Source organism: Mirounga angustirostris, unplaced genomic scaffold (assembly GCF_029215605.1).
Source record: "Mirounga angustirostris isolate CCGP_5_RB_7025 unplaced genomic scaffold, mMirAng1.0.hap1 SCAF_2, whole genome shotgun sequence".
Taxonomy (NCBI): Eukaryota; Metazoa; Chordata; class Mammalia; order Carnivora; family Phocidae; genus Mirounga; species Mirounga angustirostris.
In genome coordinates, this window is record NW_026991710.1 from 1,662,895 (window position 1) to 1,690,815 (window position 27,921).

A 27,921-nucleotide genomic window follows, 5' to 3' on the forward strand; every position below is an offset into this window, starting at 1 on the left:
AGCCCCCCAGCTGTGGGGCCTTGTGCAGGCCACACCACCTGCCTGAGCCTCCATTACCCTCCCACTGGGATCGTCCTGATGCCACCGCGTAGAGTTGTCATTAAGGTGAACATTTAGCTCAGTGCCTGTTAGCTAACACTTACGTACACGGGGTAGCTTCTGTCCTTGTCTTTATAAGACCTGCGCAGTCTTGCACTCACCCACCACTCAAAACTGAAAGCTGACTTGAGCAAGACCTTCCCTCTTTGGTGGCGTAAGACCTCCACGGGTTTTGACAGCCGCTCAGCACGGCTAACCAGTTAGCCTTCTGGGAATGTGCAGCAGGGGAGGGGAGACCTCCCTGGGCCCACCTTTTAGATTTGAAACTGTACGTCCAGTTCGCTTGGCCCTGAAGTACTCAGGCTTTCCTTTTCTCTTTTTCATTGAGACACAAAATTTCCCAAGAAGGCGTGTGTGTAGACAGAGCCACCTGTGTTGGAGGGAGTTGCTATAGGCAGAGGCAGATTGATTTTTTTCCCCCTCTGCCTGCTGAGGGAGATGGCAAATGGCCTGAGTTGAGTCTCTCTGCTCTGCATGTACTGAGATTGTTTTAATGACTATGATGCCTGAAAACTGACACTGAGAGAGAAGGAGCTTGTCTTGAGGTAGATTTCATGGGCCCTTCAGAGAAGTGAAGTTCTCAATATCGTCTCTGTGGCTCCTGAATTTCACTTCTGTGAATTCTTAGAAGCCTAGAGGCTGAGACCCTGGCCGCCCTGTTGTTCCCTTCCCTCTGCCCCAGGCTTGATGCCCTGGCGTCCGAATTCTGCCGTCCTGCACTAGAGGCTGGCGCGGGAGGCCCCTTGATCAGGACACGAGGCGCGGGAGGGGTCTCGGGCCTGACTGCTGTCCCGCACAGCCCTTCCCTCCCCACAGGCCGCCTTACCACGTGTGCAGGACTGTGTGCCACGCTGCCTATGGGAGTATGGCTTTTGTGAGAGCCAGAAATTATGTCCACCAGAACGAGAATGGCTCTGTGACTTAGAGTATTTCAGTATATGGGCTATTTTTTAAAAAGGACGAGGTCATTTTGTATAAATTACAATCTCTGATATATTGTGGGTTTTACTCCTGTGAGACTTTTTAATAGAAGAAAATAAAGCAAATTTGAATTGCTAAATGTTTTGAGTTACTGTCTCCAAATAAATACCACTTCTAAAAATCCTACTCTCGTACTTCTTTAGTGCTATAATAAAAGCAGAAATGATCGTAAATCTTTTTTTAGTTAATATAAATGGAAATTGTCCTCTGCGGTTCATTCTTACCTGCCACACAGAAGTGCCGATACCTGTTGGCACAGATCCTTCCCCACTCTGTCCTGTGCTCACGTGGACTCCACAGTGGATCCTAGGGCTCACAGGCAAGCTACAGAGCAGGCCCAGCCAATTCTGGTGCGCTGGGAGTCTAAGGGGTCAGTAAACACCACCCTGTGGCCCCGTTTGAGAGCCACATGGAGATGAGTATCTCACTGATGAGGGTGCAGAACTGAGCCTGACGAGGTGTGTGGGAGAGCGGCAGCCTCGAGGAGGAGGTTTGAGGCGGGTCCATGCCAAAGAGAAAGGCCCTGAGGTGAGCATGCCTGGTCCTTTCCCTGGATGTCCCCCAGCGCTCCCAGGTAGGTCTCTGCCTCTCCCCTGTACGGGGCAGGTGGGGGCACTGAGGCCTAGCGTGACAATGTGTGGCCACAGGGATGAAGGGGTGTGTGTACACAGATATGACCCCCTCCCCTTGGTGTAGTTGTCAGAACCACATACCGACACTCAAAATGCTGAAAGGGCATTCACTGGTACTCGGGCACCCCTGAAAAAGGGATTGGACCTGATGTTCTGCATTCTGTACTTTGAGGGGGTTTTAGTTTGGGATAAGCCTGTGCTCCATTTGCAATCATTTAATGAAGCTTAGAGCGGTATGGCTTTACTTTTTTCCTAATGCTTGTCAAAATGCTTTATTTTAAAGCTGGAGATGAAATAGTGGATCTCACCTGTGAATCGTTAGAGCCTGTGGTCGTTGACCTGACTCACAATGACTCTGTCGTGGTAAGTGTCGGAGCGGGACGGGTGATCCTTCCTGGCTGTGGGAACTTGGCCAGCACCAACTTCTGAAGGCCTTGGTCACAGGTTATGGTTTGTGCCGAAGAAACTCAGGCACTCAGTGACTAGAGCCCAAGATAGAAAGTATTTCTGGAAAATCCTTTGTTGTGGCTTTGTTACCTGTGGACAGTAAATCTGTGTGGCCCTGGTCTTTCCACGGCTGGCACAGAAGCCATCTGAGGGGAGCCCCGAGACCCTACCTCTGTTGTCCCCTATTCTGCACTTTATACCAGCTGTGTGACCTCGGGCAAGTTCTTAGCCTCATTCACTCTGAATAGGGATATGCCCTCCGTGCCAGTAGGGTATTGGGAGGGTTAAAAGTCACCCTGGATTTGAGTGCCTGGCACCTAGTGGTGCCCGGTAAGTGTGATTTCGCCCTCCCAGCCGGTGGGGACGAGAAGGCTTACGTAGCACTGCTGGAGGGAGCAGGCACCCTGCATCGCTGCTTGATTCCAGGGAGGATGGGGCTTGGGAAGCTGCTTGTGCCCCCTTCCTGTGGCACCAGCTGTGGACCCTGGCAAAGAGCACACTTGCCCCGTGTAGCCCTGGGGGAAGGAGACCTGCTCCAGGATGTGGGGGCATGCGGCTGCCTCTCTAGGATGCCTTTTGAGCGCTGTTTGGTCTGATGTGCAGTTCGTGGAGTGGAGCAAGTAGGAGGCAGGTGCTGCTGGGGACTGGGGTTGGTAGTAACGGAGTCTCCCCGTGGCCTTGGGGCCCACTGGTCCTTGGCTGCTTCTGATTATGCTTACAATTTCAGAATAGGGTTACGCTGAGAAGCTTCAAGACTTCTTTAAAAGAAAAGAAGGGCGATGATGGGGAACTGTCTTGACAGATTTAGAGGTTTAGACTCTGGTCTTGATTGAAAACCACCAGTCCTACTGTGTGTCTGCGCAACCCGCCGCACCCCCCCCCCCCCGATACCTGTGGGCACAGATCCTTCCCCACTCTGTCCTGTGCTCACGTGGACTCCACAGTGGATCCTAGGGATCCTTGGGCTCCCCCAAGGAATGGCAGCTGAAACCCGTATTTTCTCTGACAGTCTCTGACCTGCAGCCCTGGGGGGAAACCCAAGATTCTGCTTCTAAGACCTTCCAGCCCTCAAGGAGACAATGATTGGCTTCTGTTCTGTGACATGCCAGCATCATGAAATCCCCTTTCATGCCTTAGATTTTTTCTTTTTTTAATGACTAGACTGCCCTTCCTAATGGCCCCTTCCTGACCTTTCCTACCTTCTTTGTGTCTCCCTGGGCATGGAGAGTCATCAGGAGATGTAGAATAGGACTGGTAGGGTTGGGGGAGCTGCCCTGGGAGTGGATGGCTGGCCAGAGGCCAGAGATGGGGGGAGGGGGGACTGGCCTAGGAGGTGGGAGTCCTGGTTTTCTGGTCCTAGGTATACTGGTTATTTTGGTCATAGGACTTACCTTACCATGGTCTCAGGTTCCCAGCCATAAAATAATTGTCTTGGGCTTTATAGCACTCCTGATTCTAACCATTCTCTACTTTTTGTTGTTTACTTTAATAAATTCAAATGCCAGTTTTTAAATTTACAGTGAGAAATACATGTAAGGCTGAAGTTCTCACTCTAAGCATATCTACTTGGGAAAATTAATAGTATTAACTTAGGACAAGGAGCATCCATTAGGTGAATTTTAAGTTCAGGGTGACCCCAGGCCTCACCTGCAGGAGAGTGAATGGATAAATTATTGGTTCCCAAATTGGGGTGACCTTACTGGTTCAGCCAGAATCTGTGGGAACAGGCCACGTGTACCTCTTTGTCCCTGCTGGGAGAAGCTAGCTCTGTACCTTAAAGACCGGAATATCTGCATCCCCCCATCCAGGCCCGACTTCAGAACTTTAGTGAGCCCTCTGATGAGGAACTTGACTGAGACTCTTTTTCCAACTCTCTAAAGACTCCAAAGCCCCCAGTGAATTAAGAGAACTAAAAAATACCGTAAGGAGTGATAACACTTCTGTACATCTCTGCTTAGTTATATTCTCTCCAAATTAACTTTTATTTTGGGCATTGCATACCCAAAAAAGGCCATCACTGCTGGATCCCAGGACATGTGTATCTTTGATTTTTACTAGATTAATGCCAATCTCTTTTCTAAAGGGGTTGTGCTTGTTCACATTCTTACCAGTGTTTTCGGTGCTCACCACCACTTTACTTCTGGCCAGTCTGATGGTTGAACACCTTTTGTGTTCATTGGTAGTTCATTTTTGTCTTTTGTGAAGTTCCTGTTAAAATCTTTTTTTTTACACACATGTTGTATGTACAACTTTTACAATAGCCAGAGAAACTGATCTAGAACGGAGCAACCCCTTGTCTTCTCCCCGCCTATTTGGTTGTCTGCCGCGTGTGTGTGTGTGTGTGTGTGTGTGTGTGTTCCCCAGACATATTTTTAAGGGGGCTCTACACCTAACATAGGGCTTGAACTCACAACCTTGGCATCAAGAGTTGCATGCTTTACTGGCTGAGCTAACCAGGCACCCCTTTCTGCCTTGTTTTGTTTTGTTTTAGGAATTCTTTATAAGTGATTAAGTATGAACTTGCCACTAGTTAGGTTTTGTGTCTTCTTCTGAGAGGTCTTTTTCTTTTCGATTTATGTACAGAGGTTCTTAATTTTAATACAGTTGAATTTATCAATTTGTTGAAGATAATCCATGTAAAAATCCATTCTGTATTCTGAGTTTTACTGTTTAGCTTTCTACAAGTGAGTCTGTAACACATTTGAATTGCCTTTTGTGTGTGGTTTGAGGTGGGGTCTTTAGCTCCTCTTCGTAAGGTCTTGTGGTTTTGCAAATCTTTTGTTAGAAGATTTATTCCTGGGGGTGCCTGGGTGGCTCTGTCCTTAGGTGTCTGCCTTCGGCTCAGGTCATGGTCCCGGGGTCCTGGGATTGAGCCCTGCATCAGGCTCCCTACTCAGTGGGGAGTCTGCTTCTCCCTCTCCCACTCCCTCTACTTGTGTTCCCTCTCGCTGTCTCTCTCTGTCAAATAAATAAAATCTTAAAAAAAAAAAAAAGATTTATTCCTAAATACATAGTATTTTAAGAAGCTATTAAAGATGGTATGGGGCACCTGGGTGGCTCAGTCGTTGGGCATCTGCCTTTGGCTCAGGTCATGATCCCAGGATCCTGGGATCGAGCCCCACATCGGGCTCCCTGCTCAGCAGGAGGCCTGCTTCTCCCTCTCCCACTCCCCCTGCTTGTGTTCCTGCTCTCGCTATCTCTCTCTCTCAAATAAATAAAATCTTTATTTTAAAAAATAGTATTATAGGGGTGCCTGGGTGGCTCAGTCATTAAGTGCCTGCCTTCGGCTCAGGTCATGATCCCAGGGTCCTGGGATCGGGCCCCACGTCGGGCTCTCTGCTCAGTGGGAAGCCATCCTCTCCCTCTCCTACTCCCCCTACTTTTGTTCCCTCTCACTGTGTCTCTGTCAAATAAAATCTTTTAAAAAATGGTATTATAAAATTTCCTTTTGTTTTTTGTTTTTATTTGCTAATATAAAGAAATGCAGGGGCACCTGGGTGGCTCAGTTGGTTAAGTGACTGCCTTCGGCTCAGGTCATGATCCTGGAGTTCTGGGATCGAGTCCCGCATCAGGCTCCCTGCTCAGCAGGGAGTCTGCTTATCCCTCTGACCTCCCCCCATCTTGTGCTCTCTCTCTCTCTCATTCTCTCCCTCTCAAATAAATAAATAAATAAAATATTTAAAAAATAAAAACAAAGAAATGCAATTGATTTTATCTCTTGATACTTTTTCAATGTAGCAATTCTTAATCTGGAAATCTTTTGGATTTCTGTGTACACAGAATAAATTGTGGTTCTTTTCTATTTCCTTTTTTTTTTTTTTTTTTCTTAACACACTGGCTAAAGAAAAATCAGCACTGCCTGAATAAAAATGGTGACAGTCCTGGACATTCTTGTCTCATCCCAAATCTGAAGGAATCCTTTCAGACTTGGACCGTTAAATAAGTTCTCTGTGGTAGGTTTTATTGCTGTCATTGTTTATGCCCTTTATTAGGATTGGAGAAATTCCCCTCTATTTTCTGTTGGTCTGCAAGTTTCTTCAAGAATCAATGTTGAATTTGGGGCGCCTGGGTGGCTCAGTCGGTTAAGCATCCAACTTTTGATTTTGGCTCAGGTCATGAGAGTCTGCTTAAGATTCTCTCCTCCCGGGGCACCGGGGTGGCTCAGTCGTTACGCGTCTCCCTTCGGCTCAGGTCATGATCCCAGAGTCCTGGGATCGAGTCCCGCATCGGGATCCCTGCTCCGCGGGAAGCCTGCTTCTCCCTCTCCCACTCCCCCTGCTTGTGTTCCCTCTCTCGCTGTGTCTCTCTGTCAAATAAATAAATAAAATCTTAAAAAAAAAAAAAAAAAAGATTCTCTCCTCCCTCTGCCCCCACTCATGCTTCTGCACGAATGCACGTGCTCTGTCTCAAATAAATAAAATAAAAAATAAAATGTGCTGCTTCTTAAGTAAAAAAGAATCAATGTTGAATTTTAATACTTCCACAGAATGATAGTTTTTCCCCTTTCATATGTTGAAGTGGAGAATTACATTGGTTTTTAGTGTTAAACTATAAAATGTTGTGGTCTTTATATATTGCCAAATTCTGTTTGCTACTGTTTTATGTATGACTTCTGTCTCTCTTCATGAGTAGAATTGGTTTGTCTGTAACTTTTATCTTGTACACATACCTTATGAGGTTTTTGGTATCAGAGTACTGGTATCTTTATTAAGTGAGTCAGGCACCCTTTTTTCTGTCCTCCAGACTTCCTTGCAAGTTTAGTAGAACCCCACAGTCAAGGTACCTAGCCTCAAGTTTTTCAGAAGTTGTCAATCTCCTTTAAAATGTTTACTTTTATTGGTATAAGTTTGTGATGTCTTAATGTTCTGTGGAACCCATAGTGATGGCTCCTTTTTCATTTCTTCTGATGTTGGTTGTGTTTTCTGTCTCTAGATTAGTATCACCAGAAGTTTATTAGATCTTTCAGAGAACCAACTTTTAGCTTTGTGGTTCCTTTCTGTGTAAGTTTGTTTTCATTCAGGATTGCTGCTTTTTTCCTTTGAGTTTATTTTGCTGTTTTTCTAACTTACTAATTTTCATCATTTCTTTTCTAATAAATGCCTTTAAGATTATATTTTTAAGCTATATCCTACAGATTTTGTTATTAGTATTATATGTTCAATTTTGTGTACTTATCAAATTAGTATTTAACTTCCAAACATGTTGGAGTTTTAGTTCCTTTTTGTTGTGGTTATAGATTCGTGTTTTTTGGGGTTGGTTTTTTTTTTTTTTTAAGATTTATTTATTTGTCAGAGAGAGAGCGCGTGCACACAAACAGGGGAAGCGGAAGGCAGAGGGAGGAGGAGCCCGATGGGTCCAGGGATCATGACCAGAGCTGAAGGCAGATGCTTACTTAATCAACTGAGCCACCCGGGCATCCCATGTTGTTACTGATTCTTTGAATTATTGCATTATTGGTCAGAAAATACATTGTGTATGTCAGTTCTTTGATAATTCCTGAGACTTTTCTTTGAGCCTGGCTTGCACAAGGTAGCTGGCCTTCACTGGATGACCTGCCCCCACAGGTCCTGCCTGGGCTTTGGTTTCGTGGTGAGGCTTTCACAAGTAAGCTTCAGTTTTTGAAGAATCTTCTGTGCTTTCTTTCCCTCTGGATTATTGTATTCCCTTCAGTTTGACCAAGTATGTTCTTGGATGCCTCTGTATTTAAAAATATGTATGTTTTATCTTGTTTTGGTGGTTTCCAGTGGGAAAGTTGATGGAAATACTAGCCTGCCATTTATTGGAAAGCTCTGCTGATATTTTCCATCCTCTTGCTTTCTCAAGTGGATTTTCAGAACACTTTTTTTTTTTTTTTTTAGATTTTATTTATTTATTTGAGACAGAGAGAATGAGAGAGAGAGAGCACATGAGAGGGGAAAGGGTCAGAGGCAGAAGCAGGCTCCCTGCCGAGCAGGGAGCCCGACACGGGACTCGATCCAGGGACTCCAGGATCATGACCTGAGCCGAAGGCAGTCGCTTAACCAACTGAGCCACCCAGGCACCCAGAACACTTTTTTTTTTTAGGATTTTATTTGTTTATTAGAGAGTGCACGAGCCAGGGGAGGGGCAGAGGAAGAGGGAGAAGCAGACTCCATCCTGAATGGGGAGCTGGATGCCATGCTTGATCCCAGGACCCCAAGATCATGACCTGAGCCAAAGGAAGATGCTTAACAGAGCTACTCAGGTGCCCGCCCCTTCATGAGCATTTGTAGCATATCAGCCTCTGCTCTAGCTACAGGGGATGACGCATTGATAGAAAAGATGTACTCCTCTCTTTAAGAAACTTGTGTCTTGAAGAGGGAAGATATTGAAAATGGTATTTGCGGGGCGCCTGGGCGGCTCAGTCATTAAGCGTCTGCCTTCGGTTCAGGTCATGATCCCAGGGTCCTGGGATCAAGCCCCGCATCGGGCTCGCTGCTCTGTCTCCCACTCTCCCTGCTTGTGTTACCTCTCTCGTGGTCTCTCTCTCTCTGTCAAATAAATAAATAAAATCTTTTTAAAAAAAATGAAAATCGTATTCGCTTAGAGTGTTTTCACTCATTGAATTTCAAAAAAGTGTTGTTGTTTTTGTTGTTTCAAAGAGTTTCTTTTAAAGTCAGGTTGGTTTCCCTGGAATGTCTTCTTGGTCTGTCTCCATGGCATACCAGTGAGTCATGCTATTTGGTTTCGCTCCGTACCCGCCTAGTTCTTCATTCATGAGTCTCTTGAAAGGGTCTGCTTAGGGGCACCTGGGTGGCTCAATCGTTAAGCGTTTGCCTTTGACTCGGGTCATGATCCCAGAATCCTGGGATCAAGCCCCACATCAGGCTCCCTGCTCAGCAGGAGGCCTGCTTCTCCCTTTCCCACTCCCCCTGCTTGTGTTCCCTCTCTTCGCTGTGTCTCTTTCTCTGTCAAATAAATAAATAAAATCTTAAAAAGGGGGGGGTCTGCTTAACCGAAGCTCCCTTACAGGCAAGGACAGAGCCCTGTCCATCTCTGTGGGACTAGTCAAGGGCCTGAGGGGTACCCAGTGACTGCTAGAATGAGTGAAGCAACATAATTCTCTCTGAAGAATGAAGGGCTCAGTCACCATGTGCAGGAATCAGGGCAACAGTTGTATGTGGAATCAGGCAGGGAGCATGAACTCTGACTGGAACCTAACTGTCAGAACCAGTTTTCCTGGTCCTCCTGGCACGGCTGCAGGATTAGGAATCTGTAATTGCGTGCTGTGTGCAACTGTTGGAGCTAAAGACTAGCCGCTTACGTGCACAGTGCTTGGAGGTGGCTGTTTTTTCCCGTGTGGCAACGTGCCAAGCTGCGTGGGGAGGTCATCGAAAGCAAGTGGCTTGCGGAGCTCCTGGCTGGGGGAGTGTCCTTAGAGATGCCAGGGGTCCGCCTGTCTGCAGAGGACCCCAGGGACTCCTGCTTGGTCTTGTCCCATTTTTTCACCCAGCATATTGGCTGCAGCCCCAGGAGGGACCTAGAATGCCAGGGGTTTTGTCCATTGGTAGAAGAGGGGCTTGTCCTCCCCCTCTGACCAGGGGCCTGTGACGTGGGTCAGCACTTGCAGGCGTTCTGAGGCTCAGCCGTGCTTCAGAAACTCAAAGGGCCTTCGCGTGACCGACTTGGAGTCGGGTGCCTACTGCGGGTCATCCATTCTCCAGACATGTCACTTGTCTCTTGGTGCTCTGACCTGCGGTTTATCCCATAGTCAAGAAAGAGAAGCCAGAGGGTCTGATCTCAGGCCACTTGCCACAGTACTAACTCAGCTGTTCAGACCAGGGGTTTTGTTTCTTTTAAAGGCCTCTCGGCCAGATCAGAGGCCCCAGAGCTTCCCCCCACCCTCCACCCCCCCGCCGACCTCCCCTACCCTTCACGCCTCTGTCTCTTGTGCCAGGGAAGCACTGTGCTACCTTCAGGGTCCCAGCCATGAGGACACTTACCGGGGTTCTGGAATTTGATGTGGTTCAGCTGCTGGCTGGAGGGAGCACCAGTCACAGTGTTGCGTGTCCCTCAGCCAGGCTGTGGCACCATTGTTTTATACCCTTTGGGCAAGCAGCTGCCTCTCTGAGCTTTTGTGTTGAAGATGGGGACAGAGACATCACCAGTGAGGGGAGCTCTCTGGTCACTATGTATTCATTTACCCAGTAGTTATGTAAGGAGCACCTGTCTTGAGCCTTGAGACGAGGCCGCGAATGTACCTCCCCAGGGGCTCAGGTCTGGCCCAAGCTCGGCACTGCCTGGAAGTGAGCTGGGTCTGACTCACAAGAGCCTGTGGAGACTCCGTTCCCACACACTGCTCGCCGGGGAGCCTGCAGCATCCTATTCCTTCCAGGTGTCTCCACACCTAGTCAAGTGACCCATCGTGGCAAATGGAGGCAAGGCAATGTTGGAGCGCTGGAAAGCTGGGATCATCCTCGCCCACAGGAGATTTTCCTTCTGTTCCTAGCTAAATTCAGAGCTCCCCTTTTATAGACTTCATAGGGACTCCACCTCCTGTCAGCCCAAGCTCTTTTTCCAGTACATAATCCCCATGATGAGATTGACAGTCCCCCAAGTTCATAGTCACACACTCCAGCCTCCTCTAGGGGGAAGAGGGAGCACCTTCGGTAGCTCCAAGTGTGGGTTATGTTCTCATCTGCACAATGAAGATCTTTATGCTTAGGCCTTCTTCCTTCCCGGGATGGCCGTTTGCATCTGTCAGGGTTCAGGTTGGAAAACTGAATCCACCCTAGTTCTAAAGCATAAATGCATTTTAATACATGGGAAGAGCTGCTTCTTGGTATTGAAAAGGCTAAAGGAGCAGGTCTTTAAGAATAACTCTAGACATCTCAGCCTTTACCCACCATGGAACCTGTTACCTCTGCCCCAAGCAGAAGGGCAGGAGGTGGGAGCCACCATCTGCGCTGATCTCTTTGGGTTCAAGGAAACACGACCACAGCTCCTTGCCAGGGAGGAGGGGCCCAGGCTGAGGACATTGCGGCCTCTGCCATGATGCCAGCTGTGTCTGCCGCCACCACCACCTACAGCAGCTGAAACTGGCCTCTGAGTGTCTCACTGGGGGGAACTTCTTTTTTTCTTTTTAAGATTTTATTTATTTATTTGAGAGAGGGAGAGAGCATGAGAGGGGGGAGGGTCAGAGGGAGAAGCAGACTTCCCTGGTGAGCAGGGAGCCCGATGCAGAGCTTGATCCTAGGACCCCGAGATCATGACCTGAGCCAAAGGCAGTCGCCCAACCACTGAGCCACCCAGGCACCCCTCACTGGGGGGAGCTTCCTAATTCATGTTCAGAACCCTTGCCACGAGGGAATTGGGCTGGAGGGAGCTTCCGGTTTCTGCAGGGCAGGCTGGCATGCCCTCCACTGTGGGCGTTAGCCAAGAAGGGGTGGGCAGCAGGCCTTTGAACAACAGTCGGGAGCACTTTCCTGAAGTTGATGGCCTGTGATGAGCAAGAGGGAAAGGGTGTGCTCCTGGTGCTAGGGTAGGCAGACAGGTTTACGAGCTCAGAGGGGATTGAAGAGATGGGGTATGAAACTACTGTAGCAAAAATAGTCCTAGTGTAAGTTTGAATAATCAGATGTGGCCTTGTCAAGTTCTCAGTACCTTTTTCCTAGGCCCAGAGAACACGGAATTGGATTGATCTCAGTCCTTGGTGTGCCACTCATGAGCCGCTGCATGTCCTACTTTGTTTAATTACTTAATTGTTCCCAATAATAAACACTGTAAACCCTCCTCCCAGTAAGGCTCTGCCTTTGGCATAGCCTGCATGGCATACAAGATTCTTACTCTTATCCTTGGCCCCATCGGACAAGGAGAGCATATGGAGCTAATCCTGGGCTCCGTGTTCCTAGTGCCCTGTGACACTTGTTGTCTTGCTTGGTCCTTGCCAACAGTATGGTGAGCTGTGGGCATTGGTGCCTCTGTTCTCCAGAAGAGAAGTTGACAGCTCCCAGAGGGTAAGTAACTTCCCCAGGTCACAAGGCCAGCAGCTCCCAGACTCACTCAGCACCTGGTGGACAAGGGCAGTGTGTCAGCTGCCGGGAGGCAGAGGCGCCTGGGATGGGCCTTACTGGAGAGGAGAGGTGTACAGATCTCCTGTCGGTGCTGGCTGGGGCAAGTCCTCTCCCTGCACTTGTCCAATCCTGGTCCCCTGAGGATTTTGCATTTGAAACAAGAAATGCTTCAATTTTATCATTTTAGATAAGTTTTTTAAAATATAGAGTATATTATGTCATACTGATTGTGTCTTTCTCTTTTGTTTTCCTCCTTTTTAAAAGATTGTTGACGGTGAGTGGTTTCCTCTTTCATTGGGTTTGGATACAGAATGGACGTGGGTGGGGGGTACAGCGCTGAAGTCCTTGCCAGGCCCGTGGGTGTGAGACTGCTGGGTGGGAAGAAGCCTGCAGTCAGTGCTCTGAGCTTGTTGAGGAGACTGCACTGCTAGTGCTGAACTACGGTCCCATTGGAGTTTGGAGAATGCTTGCCATCTTAGGCTTTAGACGGCCCCCCAGCTCAGACACATGCTCATGGCAGGGGTGGGGCTCCTGGGAAGACCAGAGGGTGGCCTCTGCGTAGCTGGGTGGGGCTGGGTGGTGGTGGCTGTGCCTCTCGGGTCTGGGACTGGCCTTTCCCAGGCTGGAAGGAGGTGGTGAGGTGATAGGGCTGGGGACCCTGCCCTGAGCATGGACTCCCATCTTAGAAAGGAGGCGGCCAAGGAGGAACGCGAGGCGGCCACGTCAGGACCACGCCGATAGCTGTGTGGTGAGCAGTGATGACGAGGAGCTATCCAGGGACAGAGACGTGTATGTGACCACCCATACCCCCCGAAACACCAGGGAGGAGGCAGCCACGGGACTCAGGTACCAGCACTCCCACCGCCCTGCTGGCCACATGGGACCCCTTGTCCCCCAGAGTAGGGATCCTCTACCCACCCCCTTCCATTTCTCAGGGGTAGGGTACTGGAAATACTGGACCTTTCCACAAGTTCTGTGAGCCCATGGCTTGAGAAGGTCCTGTCAGAGCAGCCACCCAGCAGGTGGGTGCAGGTGGGCCTGGATTCAGAGCCAGCTCAGCCGTTCCCAGCGGGACAAGACTGTGCCTGCACTGGCAGGGTGGGTGTGACTAGCCCTGGGCGGGTGGCACACACTCCACCACCTGCCATGCAGAGCAGATCCTGTGGCTCTCCGTGATCTGCAGCAGGAATGCTCGGAGGTGCTAGGCATAGCTCCTGGCCCAGACAGGGAGGCAGAGAGCACAGGCTGCGGGTTTGGGAGGACAGGGCACCTCCAGTTGTCTGCACTTCGGTTCCCCTCTTGCCTCCCCGTTGCACCCCCTTGGGGCCGCTGGCCTTTCTCTAAGTTTCCCGGTGCCTATGCTAAGGGGTACGGGCTGCTTCTATGAAGCCACTTAGAGTAATTGAAAGTTGGAGTTTGCTGAGGAATTGACATGAAGCACTGTGATTTTAGGCCCTCTGGTACTGTCAGTTGTCCGATCTGCATGGACGGGTACTCTGAGGTAAGCAACCTTAGCTGTGTCTTCCTTGCTTCTGGTTTCCACATGGCCTCAGTGAAAGAATGAGATGAGAGAGAGGGTCTTCTCTGTCGGTGGGATCTGAAACCTCCCTTCCGCAGTCAGGCCTGGCTGGCCCATGTTTCTTCTTGGGCCCTGCAGCCTTCACCTCTGGCCCCTGTGTTCCTTGGGCTTCCACGTGAAGTATGTCCATCCCGTGCGTTCCCCGTTCCAGCCTCAGCAGAAGCTCCTAGTGCTTCCTGTGGCCCCTGGGCCATCCGGCACTGCCCCAGACCTCCATAGGCCTATGGGTTCAGGCGTCTGGGGTCCCTCCAACCCTCTTGGGCTGCTGCTGCCAGGAGAGTGGCTCTTGCCTCTGCTCGTGGCTTCAGAGACCCCGCTTGCCTGACCCTCGGAGCAGGTAGGTATCCAGCTCTCCAGACCTGCCCAGCCCTTCCTCCCCTGTCTCAGCAGAAGTGAGGTTCTCTGGGGACTGCTCTTGCTCTGGGACCAGGGCAAACATGAAGGCTGTTCCGTCTTATGTTTCCTAGATTGTACAGAATGGACGTCTCATTGTTTCTACAGAATGTGGCCACGTCTTTTGTAGCCAATGCCTCCGTGACTCCCTCAAGAATGCTAACACTTGCCCAACCTGCAGGAAAAAGATCAACCACAAACGATACCACCCCATTTATATATGAAGTGTGGAGAGCTGCTCAGGAGAGGTGGACGAACAGACAGACAGCCTGGCTGGGTTCTCCACACAGCCTTTCATGGGTTCTCTGCCTCAATTTCCTGAGCTCAAAAAGACTATATTTCAAAAACCAACATCTGATATGTAAACTGCTCTTTTGTTTCCAACCCCCTTAGGCCCTTTCGTTACCCCCAGGTTACAGCTGTGGAGCTGGGGCCAGGGCCGCCCAGGCCGGGGACTTCATCTCTCCTCCTCTGGGTGGTCTGGTTCCAGGGTAGGAGAGAGGGAGTTAGGCACATTGGAACTGAGAATCGTGGTTCTAGCCTCTTTCTGGAACCTGCATGTTTGCCAAGAAATTTTTCCCCATTTGGAAAGTTTGCCCCAGCTTCCTCCTGGCAGTGTCATCAAGGGGCTGGCCCCGGTCAGAGAGCACGCAGGTCCGCCCAACTCTCCCGGGCGAGCGACATCGACCCAGGCATCTGTCTGCCACAGTGACCAAGCAAAACAAGGTCCATCTGGCCCAAGGATCCCAGGTGTGAGCACGGCCCTGGAAAGACAACCACCGGACTTTTTCTTCCCTCGAGAGTCAGAGGTACTCGTGATCCCACCTGCACCTTAGCATCGATGTGCAGGGATTTCTGCAGATCAAGAGAATCTCTACAGGGCAATTCCCAGGTTCCTAAGAACGAAATGTGCAATAAAGCCTGTTCTTTGCCTCCTTTTCAGCAGCCCAGGAGATGTAGCACTCTCAGTGTCCCCTCAGGGGCCTCACGTTGCCTGTGGAGCAGTGCCTGTCCCACCCCGTCCTATTCACCACCTGTTCTCAGGAACTTAACCCATGTCCCAGAGTTTTTCACCTGGCACAGGCCCTGCGAGCTCTAGAGGGCAGATACGTGGTCGGGTACCCTCTCTCTTTTCTGATAAAATTTATCCTGTTTGCCACATGCCCTCTAGCCCTCAGTTCCTACTGCCTGATGTCTACTCAAGCATCAGTACTGGGAGGTAGTGGCAGTACCTGCAGCCTTACCAGCCACCCATGTCCACGCTCTTGTCCAAGTCCTGGCTTCCCGGAGTTTCAGAGTTTGGCCCACCTGCCATTAGCGGGGCTCTTTGGCTTTCACCCACACCCCCACACCACTGACATTCACTTTAGAAGCTGCTCCTCTGGCCTTTCAGGCTTTGATCCTTTGGGCTTTTGACTGCTCCATAGGTTTGGTTGGCAAAGTATGGTTGGCCTCTCCTCCCCAAGGCAGCCAGATAACAAACGCTCTGCTTAACTTTCTGGGTGTGAGCCTCTTGGTCCTCGAGGAGGAACGGGGTGGCCTGAGCTGCCCTTCACAGCACAGGGCCTGGGGCAGCTAGTGGGGGAGAGGCCTTGCCGTGTCAACTTGCCTCCGCCTCAGCACCCCTCTTTCTCAGAGGGCTTTAAGCCAAACCAACAGCCTCTCGTGTGAAACATCTTCAAGGTGGAAACGGGGCCTCCTCTGGCTTTGCTAGCAATAACTGACCTTCAGTTTACCCTTCTGAAGGAGCAGGGACTCGGCACAGAATTCACTTTAAACGGGGCTGAAGGAGTGTCCCTCCTCTATGTGAAAAGAAATTTGTTTTATTCTTCATTCTGACTTTTTAACTGTTTGGCTCAGTTCCAGTTAATTTGGATGAAAATAATAATTTTCTACTTGGAGTTGAGGAGGGCAGGACGTCAGTTCTCATCGGCACGATGCTTGGTATGTCTGCCCTCTATTTGGACATCATTGCCATTAAGTTCCTTCTGGGCTTCGTGGAAATTCTTTTGTTATGTTCCAGCAGTACCCAGACTTCCGAAACCCAAGATGACCATGCATCCAAAATCTCCTTTTAAGTGTTGTGCTTAAGGACAAATGGTTGATCATAAAGGTGGTATTCCTTCATACTAAATTAAATTGGGAAAAAAATGTTTAGTTTCTACTATTTAGAAACTGCAAAATAGGAAAACGATAAGAAAAAATCATTTTCCTTTCTTCATTGTACATAGTTCAAATCTTTCTTTGTTACATTTAAACTATATCCATGTACATCAGTCTGTTTCGGACTCCTCTGCTAGTGTTACAGATGGAAATAAAACCATTAATTTGAAACCAGATTTCTTTCGTGTATTCATTTGCTCTCTGGGATGGATTTTCTCCCCTTTTGCTCAAGATGTGTGATTCCTGTCTGCCTCCAGTTTAGCATATTTTGTCAGAGTGTGCAGGAAATCTGCTTGTCTGGCTACTGATCCAGAAACCAGCAGGTGAGAGAGGTCATTCTTGGAGGGGTACCACGAGTCTAGGCCCTGGGATCCTTCAGCAGAATCTTTACCTTGGCCCTAAGTGAGGCTGGTTGTGGGGCTGTCTGACCAGTGCCGGCTCAGGAGAGGGCCTCTGAGCAGCCTGGACTCACATGGACCTGGGATTCTGACAGCGTGGTGCACCCCTGCCTCAGCCACCCAGACGTGGTCGCCTTCCACTCTGGGGCGGGGCGCAGGGGGGCATGGTATGCTGGTCAGTGTCCTGGGTGATTAGTGCCAGGAAAGCCGGAAAGAGGGAGTCGGTTTGGGATTCCCAGGCAGTTGGTGCTGGCAGAGCTTTCCTTCCGCCATGCCTGTCGAGTGGCCCCAGAGATGGAAAAGGTGAATGTGCTGGCCGCCTAGAGCGCAGAGGCCCTACTTTCAGTTGGAAACAAGTTAGATCAGAGGAAAATGCAGTTATTCAAACACTGTTTAATTTTCATGCCCTGGTATTGCACTTGGCTCTGGTGGGTATTGAGAAACCCATGTATATCGCTGCCCTCCTGGGGTGTACATTCCTTGAGGGCAACTGTCCCGTGTGTCGTCGTCTCCCCCCGCCGCCCCACCGCCGCCAAGCCAGTGAAAAGTCAAAATGCAAACGTCAGTTACAGGGGTCCTGGGAGAGCAAAGAGGGGATGGTAAGCTGCAGTCCTTAAGGTTTGAAAGTACTCTAGGGAAAGAAGAGGTAATTTACGTTAATGTCCCTTGATTTTTTCCCCCCCCAATGTACGACCACCTTGCATTTCTTGGATAAATCCACCTTGTTCATGATGTTTTCTTTCTATATATTACTTACTTTGTTTTGCCAATATTGGGGGTTTTTTTTGAAATCCATGTTTGTATATAGTTACAGTGACCTATGATTTTCTTACTCTTTGCCAGGTTTTGGTTTCACTTAGGCTAGTTCCCTACAAAGAGACTAGAGTTTTCTCTATGTCCTGATTTTGGTTTATTACCTTGATTGAAATGGAACTCATAAATAAGATCTCTGAACTGTTGCTTTCATTGAAGAAAGATTTTAAAATACTGATTTGAGGGGTGCCTGGGTGGCTCAGTTGTTGAGTGCCTGCCTTCAGGTCAGGTCATGGTCCGAGGGTCCTGGGATCGAGCCCTGCGTCCAGCTCCCTGCTTGGCTGGGAACCTGCTTCTCCCTCTCCCACTCCCCTTGCTTATGTTCCCTCTCTCACTATGTCTCTCTGTGTCAAATAAATAAAATCTTTAAAAAATAATAAATACTGATTTGATATTTTTCAAATGTTTGAGAATACACATTTTTGTCAGTTTTGTTAAGTTGCCAGTTTCTGGGAATTCATTTCATCTCTACAAGATTATGAGCAAAAAGTTGTTCATGATCTCTTAAAAGCTAATCTCTAGCATCTTTTTATCATTAGTATTTATGCCTTTTTTATTAGAGATTTGTCAGTTTTATGTTCTGTATATGTTAATTCCACATCCAAATCCTTTTTGGGTCTAATTCTGAAGTCTTATTGCTGGCTCTCTCTAATGACTTCTTTGTGTGTTTTGTGAGCAACTTCCTCCCTTATTTTGAGCCCATGTAACTTGGTACACAATCTGAAAATTCGGGGCGCCTGGGTGGCTCAGTCGTTAAGCGTCTGCCTTCAGCTCAGGTCATGATCACAGGGTCCTGGGATCGAGCCCCGCATCGGGCTCCCAGCTCCGCGGGAAGCCTACTTCCCCTCTCACACTCCCCCTGCTGGTGTTCCCTCTCTCGCTGTCTTTCTGTCAAATAAACAAATAAAATCTTTAAAAAAAAAAAAAAACCTGAAAATTCTTTGAGAACTGGAATGAAGGTGGGTGTTCCTCCAGAAAATATTTGCCTTTGCTTTTATGAGGTACTTAAGGTTGTTAACCAACATAAGGCCATTATATTTATCACTTATGCCACAAACATAGCACACAAAAAAAGCACACTTCACTGAATTACCTAAAAAAGTATAGTTCAGTGCACCTGGGTGGCTCAGTCTTTAAGCGTCTGCCTTCAGCTCAGGTCATGATCCCGGGGTTCTGGGATCGAGCCCCACATCGGGCTCCATGCTCAGCAGGAAGCCTGCTTCTCCCTCTGCCTGCTGCTGCCCCTGCTTGTGCATTCGCTTGCTCGCTCACTCGCTCTCTGACAAATCTTTAAAAAAAAAGTATAGCTCAATGAATTACCATAAGTCAAATGCCCATGAAACAACCAACCATGACAAGAAACAGGATGTTGTTGATGCTTTAGAAGCCCCTACTTGTCCTTCCTCCCAGTCAAAACACTGCCTTCTCTCCCAAGGCAGTCGCTATGCTGATTTTTATGGAGATCACTCCTTTGACTATAATTACACTTACCAAAACATGCAACCTTAATCACATAATTTTGTTTTACTTGTTTTTTGAACTTCCAAATAGATTAAAGATAAATGTATTGGGGTTGGGAGCATCTGTTGCTCAGTGTTATATTTGTGAGATTCATTCATGTGTATTTATTAATTTGCTTGCTGTGTAGTATTTCATGAGATGAATATGCTTTAGTTTATCCATTCTTTAAGCCATTTAAGTATTTTGGCTATTAATAGCCCAGAGTGAACATTCTGTATGTCTTTTTTGGTTTTGCTCCCATACCTGTTGGGCATATACTTAAGTGTGAAATTACTGTTATAGGATATGAACATTCAGGAAAACTCATAAGTGAAAATTAACACGTTTGAACAACTGGTGGGTCAAAGAAGAAATCACAAAGGAAATTAGAAAATACTTTGAGAAGAATGGAAATGAAAACAAAACTTCAGGGATCAGTGAAAGCAGTGCTCAGGGAATATTTTAGCTATAAATATATACATTAAAGCAGAAGATCAAATCAATAGCCTAATTGTATGTCTTAAGGAACTAGGAAAAGAAGAGCAAACTAAACCCAAAGCTGGCAGAAGGAAGGCAATAGTAATATCTTAATAGAAGATTAAGCCAGAGATAAATGAAACGGACGATAGAAAACAAAACAAGGGACACCAGAAGTTGTTTCTTTGAGATCAACAAAATTGACAAGTGTTTAGCTAGACTAAGAAAAAAGATTTAAATTAATAAAATTAACAATGAAAGGATATTACTGAACTTTATAGAGATAGGGAGGATTATAGAAGACTACTAAGAACACCTGTATGCCAACAAATTGGATAACTTAGATGAAGTGGATAAATTCCTAGAAATACAAAGTAACAAAACTGACTCCAAGTAGAAAATAAGAGGAAACCTATGAAAAGTGAAATTGAAGAAGTATTCAAAACACCAACAAAGAAAAGCCCAAGACCAGATGGTTTCACTGGTAAATTCTACCAAACACATAAAAAAGAATACTGCTTTTTGGATTCTTCAAAATTCAAGAGGAGAGCACACTTCCTAACTCATTCTATGAGGTTAGTATCATCCTGATACCAAAGCCACTACAGGAAAAGAAGATTGCAAAGTAATCTCTCGTGAATATAGATGTAAAAAATCTTCCAGATGCCTAACAGACTGAATTTAGCAGCATACTAAAAGCATTACACACCATAACCAAGTGGGTATTTCCCCTGGAATGCAAGAGTGGCTCAACCTATGGAAATCAATGCAATTACTACATTAATAGACTGTAGGAAGGAAAAAGTAACACATCATCACCTCAACTGATGGCAGAAAAAGTTTCCCAGCACCCTTTCATGATAAAAACACTCAACAAACCAGGAACAGAAAAAAAGTACCTCAACATAACAAAGGCCGTATGTGAAAACCTCGCAGCAAAGATGCTCAATGATAAGACAGAGCTTTTCCTTTAAGATCAGGAACAAGACAAGGATGCTTTATTTCATCACTTCTATCCAGCATAGTACTGGAAGTTCTAGCTAAAGCAGTTAGGCAAGAAAGAAAAGGCATACACATTGGAAATGAACAAGGAAAAGTACCTGCAGATGGCACAACAGAAAACTAAAGAACCCACAATACATATCAACAACTGTTAGAGCTTATAAATGAATTCACCAAATTTCAGGATACAAATTCACAAATCAGTGAATACACCGGTCATTTAACAATCTGAAAAGGAAATTAAAACAATTCCATTTTCATAGCATCAAAAGGAATAAAATCCTTACGAATAAATGTAACCAAGTAGGTATAAAATTTGTACACTGAAACGTGGTTGAAAGATACCACTACAAAACCTTGCTGAAAGAAATGAACTTAAGTAGAAAACATTGTATGCTCATGGGTTGGGAGGCTTAATATTGTTAAGATGGCAATACTATCCAAAACAATATACAGAATCAGTGCAATCCCTCTCAAAGCCCAATGGCAATTTTTATAGAAATGGAAAAATCCATCCTAAAATTTGTACGAAATCTCAAGGGACCCAGGATAGCTAAAATAATCTTGAAAAAACAAAGTTGGCCATATATACAATGGAAGATTACTAAGCCATCAGAAAGGATGAATACCCAACTTTTACATCAACATGGATGGGACTGGAGGAGATTATGCTAAGTGAAATAAGTCAAGCAGAGAAAGTCAATTATCATATGGTTTCACTTATTTGTGGAACATAAGGAATAGCATGGAGGACACTAGGAGAAGGAAGGGGAAAATGAAGGGGGAGAATTGGAGGGAGAGATGAACCATGAGAGACTATGGACTCTGAGAAACAAACAGGATTTTAGAGGGGAGGGGGGTGGGGGGATGGGTCAGCCGGGTGCTGGGGATTAAGGAGGGCACGTACTGTATGGAGCACTGGGTGTTATATGAAAACAATGAATCATGGATCACTACATCAAAAACTAATGATGTATGGTGACTAACATAATAAAAAAAAAAAGAAAGAAAAAACAAAGTTGGAAGACTTCCCAGTTTGAAAACATAGAAAGGTACAGGAACTAAACAGTATGGTGCTGGCATAAGGATAAATATATAGATAAATAGAATAAGATTGAAAGCCCTCACCTCTATGGTCAAATGATTGTCAACAAGGGTTTCAAGACTGTTCAATGGAGAAAGGTCTCTCCAACAAATGATGCTTGGAGAATTGGATATTCACATGCATAAACATGAAGTTGGGTCTTTAAACCATATACAAAAATTAACACAACATGGATCAAAGATGTAAATTTAAGAGCTAAAATTATAAAATTCTTAGAAGGGGGTGCCTGGCTGGCCCAGTCGGTGGAGCATGTGACTCTTGATCTTGGGGTCGTGAGTTCAAGCCCCATGTTGGGCCTATAGCTTACTTAAAAAAAAAAATCTTAGAAGAAAACAGACAAGTTGAAAACAACTTGTACAATGTGTGCACTTGAAGAGGATTCAAGTGGTAAATTTTGCATTATATTTTTCTTGGGCTTAATGATTCCTTGAATATGACACCAAAAATTTAGGCAACAAAAGAAAAAAATAAATACATTTGACTTCATTAAAAAATTAAAAACTTTAGTGAAAAGACAACCCACAGAATGGGAGAAAATATTTGCCTGTCATCTGCTTGCAATATCTGCTAAGACACTAACAATCAGAATATTTTCAATGTTGTTACAACTCAACAAGAACAAAAAATGAGACAACCCAATTTAGAAACTGGCAAAGTATTGCAATAGATACTTCTCCAAAGAAGATATACAAATGGCAAATAAGCACATGAAAGGAACTGATCATTAGTCACCAGTGAAATGTAAAAACCACAAAGATCTACCATCTCACACCCATTAGAATGGCTGTTATCAAAAAACACAGTAACTATTGGCAAGGATGTGTAGAAATTGGAGCCCTTGTGTATAACTGGTAAATACATAAAATGGCCAAGCTTCTCTGGAAAAGTTTGATGGTTCCTCAGGAAGTTAAATACAGAATTACCATATGATCCAGCAACTTTACTCCTAGATAGATACCTGAGAGAATTGAAAGCAGGGACTCAAATGGATACTTGTACATCCATGTTCATAGCAACATTATTCACCACAGTCAAAAGGTGTAAACAATCCAAATGTCCATCAACAGATGAATGGGTAAAGAAAGGGTGGCATATCCATACAAGGGAATCTTATTCATCCTTAAAAAGAAAATTCTGATACATAAAACATGGATGAAACTTGATAACAATATGCTGAGCAAGATAGTAAAAAAAGTACAAATATTGTATGTCTCCACTTATATGAGGTTCCTAGAGTAGGCAAATTCATAGAGAGAAATTAGAATAGAGGTTCCCAGGGGCTGGTGGTAGCATGAAAGGGGAGGTATTTAATGGGTACAGAGTTTCTGTTTGGGAGGATGAAACTTTATGGAAGTGGACAGTGGTGATGATTGTACATTATAAATGTAGCTAAGGCCATTGAATTGTACACTTGAAAGGATTAAAATGGTAATTTTTGTATTATATTTTGTCAATTTTTAAATGAGAAAAAGTAGTGTAAAATAAGGTTATATCTCTATATAGATAGAAAATTCCATATATATGGAATTTCATATTTGTGTGTGTGTGTGTGTGTATCGATATATTCCATTTATTGTGGTCTTTATTCTCTTTTCATTCCCATCTGGAATAATTTTCCTTCTGCCCAATGAACTTTCTTTAGTATTTCTTTTAGTGAACTCCTGCTAGAAATAATTTCTATCTTTGTTAATCTGAAAATGCCATTATTTTACTTTCATTCTTGCATGATATATTTTTTTCTGAGTAAAAAACTCTAAGTTGCTGTCTCATATGGTTGCTGTGAGCCGCATGTGGCTGTTGAGCACCTGGCGTGTGGTGAATCCAAATGCGGAGTGACTGGAAGTTAATACGCACACGGGATTCTCAAGAGTTAGTATGAAAGAGTATAAAATATTTTGTTAATAGTTTTAAAACTGATTACATGTTTAGCTCATGATATTTTGAATATATTGGATTAGATAAAACAAGATTTTTTAAAAATTGTAAGTTGGCAGGGTTTTTTGATGTGTGTGTGCGTTCGTGTGTGTGTGTGTGTGTGTGTGTGTGTGACAACGTCATTCCATTGTCTTCCAGCTTCATTTCTGCTGTGGCTAACTGTCACATGTGTTTGAAGAGAAGTGAATATTTTCTCTGGCTAACATTTTGCTTTGTCTTTGTTTTCAGCAGTTTGATAATGATGTGCTTAGGTGTGGTTTTGCTGGTATTTATCCTGCTTGGGACTCACAGGGACTCTTGAAACTGGATGGTTGTCTGGTATCTATCAGCTTTGGAGAGTGCTCTGCTTCTGTGGCATTTTCTCTTGCCTTTTGGGACTCCAATTACACATTGTTAGACCTTCAACTGCATCTGATCAATTTCTTAAGTCTTTTTTTCTGTTTTATCAATTGTTTTTTTTTTTCTCTGTGTGTTAGTTAGGATGTTTTATATTGAATTATCTTCCAATTCATTAGTCCTCTAATCTGTGTCTAATCTGCTGTTCATCTACTAAATTCCTAATTTCAGTTATTTTATCTTTTAGTTTTAGCTAATATTCTTACAGATTTCAATTCCCAGGGCGCCTGGGTGGCTCAGTCGTTAAGCATCTGCCTTCATCAGGTCATGATCCCAGGGTCCTGGGATTGAGCCCCACATCGGGCTCCCTGCTCCGCGGGAAGCCTGCTTCTCCCCTCTCCCACTCCCCCTGCTCTCGCTATCTCTCTCTGTCAAATAAATAAATAAAATCTTAAAAAAAAAATATTTCAATTCCCAGGTGAAATTCTCCATTATTTCATCTGTTTTTACACCTTTCTATTTTCTTGAGCATGTTAATTGTAACTGTAGTCTTTGCCTACTTGGAACTCAGTATGTGACTCACCCACAAGTTTGTTTTTATAGTTGTTTGTCTTTTTATTTTCAGTCAGAAGGCCCTGTGCCTTGACACACCAAGAGATTTTTAACTGAAAGCTGAACTTGTGCACAAGGAATGGTAGTGGCTACAGATGCCTTCCTCTGCTGGGTAAACAGAGCAGGTGCCGATCACCTTAGCCCGATGGCACGTTAAGCTGTATTAAGGCCATGTTGTACTTCGTTGTGCTCTGTCTACTGGTGGTTCACTTCCCACTGTTAGGATGCCATTGAGAGCTTCCCAGTGGGTACCAGGGTACCGCTCTCTGCTTAGTCCTGACCTATAATCCTTGTCTTCTCAGCCTGGTGAAATTGCCAAAACTTCTCTGCTTCCCGGGGTCTTTGTTCAGAAGCTTTGTCTCTTAGCTTCTTGCCTGTAGAGTGTGAGAATTTGTCAGTGACTTGAGAGGAAAACTGTCAGGTTCGGTGATTTACTCATCCCATCTCGATGGAATTGTAGCCCCAAGTCAGTTTTATCTCTTCACCCCAGAAGACTCCCTGATAGTATCCTCTTTTCAGACAAAGCCTTGCTTCTTAGCCCAGTGTCCTTAGAACTGGAAAGCAGGGAAAACTGGACCCTCAGTTCTGTGTGTTCAGTAGCACTTCAGTTTCTTAAACATCTGTGTTTTTCTTATATTTTGTGTATGTACATATATATACATATATATTCTAGTTAAAACAAGAATCAGGCATGCATCATGATGACTCCACATTGTTCCTATATCAGGTAGTGACTGGTATATGTTCAATCAAACCTGCCATTTATCCAATCTTCTACCTCAATTTCAGACGTCAAATAATTTCAAATGTCAGGTGCTATTTTTCCTCACAGGCTTCCATTGTCCTGTTCTAATTTGGGATGGTTCTTTTTTTTTTTCTCTCACCCCTACTAGGAAGTCATCCCACCTCCTCCACTGAACTTGTAATTCTTTCTTCTCTCCTATTTTCCATCTGTCTTTTTCTACTTTCTGGATAATCTTAACTTTATCTTGCAACCCTACGATTGTCTTTTACAATTTCAGTTGTATTTTTAATTTCCAAGCCCTTCTCCATCACTGTCAAGACTGGGTGACCTTTGAGGTCACATGTCAGTTATAAGAGGGAAGAGAGATACTTAACAGTCTCAGGTGTATGTGAGAAATAGACCCATGGGCACACCGTATTTTATGGTGCTTCGCTTTATTGAGCTGCTGGGTAAACATATATGTTGTGCTGTTTACAAATTAACGGTCTGCAGCAAACCTGTGTCAAGCCAGTCTGTTGGCACCATTTTTTCAACATTTGCTCAGTTTGTGTCTCTGTCACATTTTGGTAATTCAATATTTCAAACTTTTTCATTATTGTATTTGTTACAGTGATCTGTGATCAGTGATTACAAATCACTGAAAGCTCAGATGATAACATTTTTTAGCAATAAAGGGTTTTTTAATTAAGGTATGTGCATTTTGTTGTATACAGAACACTATTGCACACCTAACAGACGATGGGGTTGTGCAAACACAACTCTTACATGTGCTGGGAAACCAGAAATTTATGTGACTGCCATTATTAGGGTATTCTGCAATTGTCTGGACCAAACCCCCAGGTACGCTTATACTAGTGCTTCAGGGTTTGTCGTTACTATGTTACAGTCTGCTTACCTGGAAAAATACAGTTTGAATGTCCAAAATTGTTGTCGGACTACGCAATTCTACATTATATGTAATTTTCTTTCAGAATTTCTTTTGGAATTTTCCATGCTCCACTATCTAAATAGAATTGAATGTTGTTACTGCTAAGACATTTAGTGAGATGCATTTCCCTGCTTTTTTTTAATGTGGTTTCCTTTTTTTCTTTATGTTTTAGACTGTTTTGTTTATATCTGGTTTTCCACAATTAGTCATCATCTTTGGGTGGACTCTGAACACTCAAATCCTTATTTCTGTTAAATTGTACTATTTCTTTCAAAAGTTATTTTTTTTAAAGATTTTTATTTATTTGTCAGAGAGAGCAAGAGAGAGAGCACAAGCAAGGGGGAGCATCAGGTAGAGGGAAAAGCAGGTTCCCCGCTAAGCAAGGAGCCCGATGCAAGACTCGATCCCAGGACCCTGGGATCATGACCTGAGCAGAAGGCAGACGCTCAACCGACTGAGCCACCCAGGTGTCCCCAAAATTTATTTCTCTCCACTTTTTTCCTTAGAACTCTTAGAAAGTTGTTGGATCTCCTGATTTGAACGTCTAAGTCTCATTTCTCTATGATTTTGTGTCTTTTTCTGTTACACTTTCTGGATAATTTCCTGAACTTTATCTTGCAACCCTTCTGCTGAATTTGACAATTTTGGCTATATTTTTAGTTTTGGGGACTCCTTTCTTAAACATCTTTCAGGCTATTAGCAGCTTTTTGAAAATTTTTTCATTACTTCCATTAACGCTTTCTTTGCCTGCCCCCCTTGCCACACATTTCTTGTATCTGGCCTTGAGCCATTCATTCATTCATTCATTCATTCATTCATTTATTATTTATTTATGATGATTTTATTTATTTATTTGACAGAGACACAGCGAGAGAGGGAACACAAGCAGGGGGAGTGAGAGAGGGAGAAGCAGGCATCCCGCCGAGCAGGGAGCCCAGTGCGGGGCTTGATCCCAGGACCCTGGGATCATGACCCGAGCCAAAGGCAGACGCCTAATGACTGAGCCACCCAGGCGCCCTGAGCCGTTTCTTAAATGACTGGTGATCCTTGACTATTCCTCATGTTTACAAGTGACATGTAAAAGCTGATTAGGAGATCCACATGGGTAGAGCTTACTGACCTACAGGCTTCAATTTTGGGTGAGCATCAAGAACTGCCTAATTCTTTGGGCCCCCAAACAATAGTATGTTCATATCCATTCTCACATTGTAAGTTTCTGCAGAGAATTCCCTGTCCCCTGCTTGGGTTCAAAAGCTTGCTGCTGTGGTTCTGCTTGGGGCAAGGAATGGCCTGAGCACAGGGTGTCCAACCGTTCTTTCTGCAGACTTAATAAAGCCAGAAATTAGGAAAGGCTTTCTAGGTAATGATTCTTTATGATGTAATGTTTACTGGTAATGAATTGTGAGATAATTAACTTATCTAACTTTTCATTAAAAGTTGTCCTGTGTTTTTAGTACATATTCATAGCTTGGTCAACAATATTTACTGCATTATGGAAGTAATAAAACTTTACTTTTACAAAAAAATGTCCAACATATGCTGCCTTTCCCCGCAAATCAGTTCTAAGAGACTTCCAGGGTCATGAGTGCTCTGAGGGGCCATCTCCAAGCCTAAATCTCTCCAGGGTCACTGCCCACACCTCCCTGTGACCACTCATGCTCCTGCTGGACTGAGCTGCTCTTACTTCTACAAATAAACAAGACCCTTTCTGACTTTTACATCCTACATTCTCCCTTGTGATGGTT

The 27,921-nt window shown here is 45.2% G+C and overlaps 1 protein-coding gene across 12 annotated transcripts in view; it reads left to right on the forward strand.

Annotated features, from left to right (window-relative positions):
- Positions 1-27,921, forward strand: part of LOC123848764 (E3 ubiquitin-protein ligase RNF4) — a 253,677-nt gene that overhangs the window by 18,044 nt on the left and 207,712 nt on the right. For 11 of the 12 annotated variants that reach the window (XR_010409238.1, XR_010409236.1, XR_010409237.1 and 8 more), the window contains one exon: positions 1,996-2,075. Coding sequence is in view for 7 of the 12 variants with exons in the window: in XM_064584153.1 (XP_064440223.1) it covers positions 1,996-2,075 (80 nt within the window). In the remaining 5 variants the exon portion in view is untranslated. Of the gene's footprint in view, positions 1-1,995; positions 2,076-12,454; positions 12,465-12,876; positions 13,037-13,642; positions 13,692-14,236; positions 16,500-27,921 lie in introns of those variants that run through there. The other variant, XM_064584165.1, reaches the window with a different exon arrangement.